The sequence below is a fragment of the Medicago truncatula genome, chromosome 7 (assembly GCF_003473485.1).
Source record: "Medicago truncatula cultivar Jemalong A17 chromosome 7, MtrunA17r5.0-ANR, whole genome shotgun sequence".
Lineage (NCBI taxonomy): Eukaryota > Viridiplantae > Streptophyta > Magnoliopsida > Fabales > Fabaceae > Medicago > Medicago truncatula.
The window spans coordinates 50,259,760-50,263,503 of record NC_053048.1 but is presented as its reverse complement, the minus strand read 5'-3'; the positions used below and the strand labels follow the sequence as shown (position 1 = coordinate 50,263,503).

General features: G+C 35.7%; 1 protein-coding gene across 1 annotated transcript; it reads left to right on the top strand.

Annotated features, from left to right (window-relative positions):
• Positions 1–674: 674 nt before the first annotated feature.
• On the top strand, positions 675–3,744 carry LOC25499490 (BTB/POZ domain-containing protein At3g05675). The gene is made up of 3 exons (XM_013594764.3): positions 675–876; positions 968–1,016; positions 2,136–3,744. Exons 2-3 carry the CDS (start codon positions 1,005–1,007, stop codon positions 3,441–3,443), a joined length of 1,320 nt encoding a protein of 439 aa, XP_013450218.1. The 5' UTR covers positions 675–876; positions 968–1,004; the 3' UTR covers positions 3,444–3,744.

Genomic DNA, 3,744 nt, shown 5'->3' with positions numbered 1-3,744 from the left:
TTAATCAATTAAATGCATAAAATTTTAAATAATATTTCTTTTTTAAGTTTCTTAACATGTGTTCTAAGGGCACAAGTTAAGACTACCTATCTAAAATCATGTATGGCAAGTTGGGAAATAATAAGAAATAGACACATAGCAAATAGGTCTTTACCCCCTTCTAATATAGGTCATTTTCGATTTTTCCGCATGTAAATTTTTTATTTTGATTCACCCCCTGTTAAATATTTTTGTTTTGATTTACCCCCTAATATAGACCAAACAAAAACCAATTTTATTTTATTTTTCAAGAAATTTTCGTTTTTGTTTGGCCTATTAAGGGGTAAATCAAAACAAAAATATTTTACAGGGGTGAATCAAAATAAAATTTTTACAGGGGAAAATCGAAAATGACATATATTAGAGGAAGTAAAGACCTATTAACTTTAAAAAAAATTACAATTTTGGCTTCTTTCATCCTAAAAATGTTGAGAAGACGCCCACGTGTCCAAAAAAAAGGGTCTTAATCGTAACTTTTTGAGAAGATAAAGAGTCAAAAGATCATATTTCCCTTATGTTAGAGGGTCAAAAGAGTACATTTTCCTAAACATGAGATCACTTTATCATTTTTTCTAGAGGGTCAAAATCGCCACTTTTTAAAACTTAAAATGAAAAGAGTACCCATGATATATGGTAACATGGTATGGAGTATACAAACGCCAGCGCAAGCCGTAAGCCATAAGATCCCTTTGATTCTTGAAATCCTCGTTCTTCTCTCTCAAGGGTTTTTGCTTCTTTCTTTCATTTCACCTTGTTCCATGCTCAATCCCAATGCTATAATAACTATCTTTGTTCTAACCGCATTTGATTTTTCGACCCAACTTCAAGATCCAAACGGTCTTTCATTTCTCACCACTCATGTTGTTGTTTTCACCTATTTCTGTATTTATCTAACTCTAATCCTTGTTTTTTATAATTTCATTTTTAGGTAAGATCATGTGTACAAATCTTGCTTCTTGATTTCAATGGAACCTACCGTAAGTTTGCTTTTCCACTTTTCTTCAAATTTCATATATTCATATTATAGTTCTGTTTGGATAAACAACTTTATTTGCAGCTGATAGCTTAAGCACTTACCATGATAAGCCTTTATGTATAAGCTATGTCTAGAACAAAAGATAAAATAAAGTTAATTGTTTTTCGTATAAGCTATTTTGGAGAGCTTATGAATATAAACTGAAAACAACTTACGAACATGTCATAAGCTGTTTTCATAAGTAATCCCAAACAATTCACAAGTGTTTATGCCAATATATAAAGCTCAAATAAGCCAATCCAAAAATGGCACTATGTCAATTCTACCATATCTTCAGTTGAATTCCCGGCCAAATCATTTATTATCATTGAAGTGAAACTGTTGCATTGAAGTGTAATCGTGTGCTAAACAAACAACATTATAGACTTTCATTATTACTTACACTGTCTAGTCACTATTATAAGCAAAACTTTACTTTTTAGATACATTGAATAATTAATGTATATATTCAATGTATCTAAAAAGTAAAGTTTTGCTTATAATAGTGACCAGACTCCGGAGGGTGTACTTCCTAAATTTAGATTAAACATATTTGTACAACCAATTTGCATCAACCTTTAGGACAACCTTCTTCCTCATTCTTTTGGGACAAAAACAATAGAGCGAGAGAGGGAGAGAGAGTTAGAGTAAAAACATGATGAGAGTATGAGAGTGTTGTCTCAAAATGGTTGTACAAATATCATTTCTCCTAAATTTATGGTATCGGAATTATGATTAAAAGACTGCAGCACACCTCAGTTAGTATAAGCACGGACACTCCTCGAATTAGGCGTGTCCTGGTGTCGGACACGCGTCAGTGTCCGACGCGACACCGACACGACACTTATAATTACACTGTATTATGTCATTTTCTCAAATTATTATCCGTGTCGGCGTGTCAGTGTCCGTGTCTTGTCCGGTGTCCGTGCTTCATAAGAAGTTAGTTGAAACTAACCAGCTTTCGTCTATCTTCTAACTAACTTTTTCTACTAACCGAGGTTTTTTACAATCTTTTAATCCCAACAGTCAGAGCCTCTCCTCTTATCTGTAATTAGTAATAAGATTATCCTCTTTAATTAAGGATAAAGAAGAGAAGGATATCTGTGTAATTGGTGACCGATCAACTAGTGATGTTGTGGTGAGGCTACGCACGCAAGAAGGTCGAGATGATTGGTTGTACTGTCACTCAACGATACTTGTCGAAAATTGCAAGTATTTTGCTGATCGGCTATCTGAGAATTGGCCAACATGTCAGATACTAGGTTCGCGCAACTGTGTTGATGTTAATTGTCAAGAATCAGATTTCGATTACCATGTAAATTTTATTCGACTTCTCTACGTTGTGGTTGATGGTTCAGTTGATGATTTGTGGCATGGTGTTAGAAATGCTCTTGGCATTCTCAAAGTAGCTGTTGAGCTTGAATGTCCGAAAATTGTTGCCGCGTGTGTGAAATACTTGGAAGCAATGACATGGGAAGAGAGTGAAGAGGAGGAGATATTGAAAATTGTACCGAGAATGGGATTACAAGCTGAGCCTATCCTAGCTAGACTTCAACCGGTTAACCAGTTAGCTATCAGAAACATATTTCTCTCGGCCATCCGCTTTGCTACATCGTCGCCTCCACTGGCAATGAATGATCTGAAATCTTCAGCACAAGAGCAACTTGAGTACATGCTAACTGAGGACGATGATGCCCCTTTGTTGATCGCTGATGATAATATAAAATATGAGGTAAAAGAATGTGTAAAAAGACTATTTTCCGGGTTTAACAACTCATTGATACATTTACTCGGTGGTTCCACAGAATCACTTCCTGAAGTAGGGAACGTCTCGGTTAAATCCTATTTGACTGATTTGTCATGGGTTTGCCAGATACTGAGCAAGTTAGAAATAATGAGAGATTTTATTGAGTACTGGTTTGATGCATCGGAAAGGATTGTCAAAGTACTTGAACTTGAACAAGGAAGTTCTACAACTGAAGTTGTCGAGATAAAGTTGCGAGCAATTGAGGTAACATCAAAGGTTTTAGAGGCAATTGCTTACGGCACTGTTATACTGCCAACTGCGAAACGTCTTCAGGTTTTGAAATTGTGGCTTCCATTTGTGAGGGTTACCAAACCAGTGATTGATTCTGCCATGACGAATTGTGAGGATGCTGCGTTGCTTAAAATGGATGGCGAAATGTGGCAATCTCTGGAATCCAGTTTTGTCTCTATCATTCTTGCATTGCCATCAGGGGATCAGGCAGGGCTTTTAACTGAATGGTTGCAAAACGAGAATATACGGTATCCAGACCTGACTGAGGCATTCGAAGTATGGTGTTATAGATCCAAGGTTGCAAGGAGAAGACTCTCATTGTTAGAGGATGAGCATGTCATGACACAGTAACCTGCTCAATTTGATGTGTTCCCGAATTATGTTCCTCAAAATTAAAGTACTACTCTAAACTTCATGCCTAGTCAAGGAGAGAATATCGTCTCTTTTTTACATGTGAATGGGATATTTTTGTAGGAGGCATCTAATTTGAACTATCTCCATCTCCATTCACATTAAATCAATGTAAATTGCTCTGAAGAGTATGTAAAACATTGTAGTTCTAATTGTGAATGTAGAGAATGTATTTTTGTAATAATTGATTCCAGAGTAATCAAAATAGTGCACAGCTGACCTATACTAATTGACGGTTTTA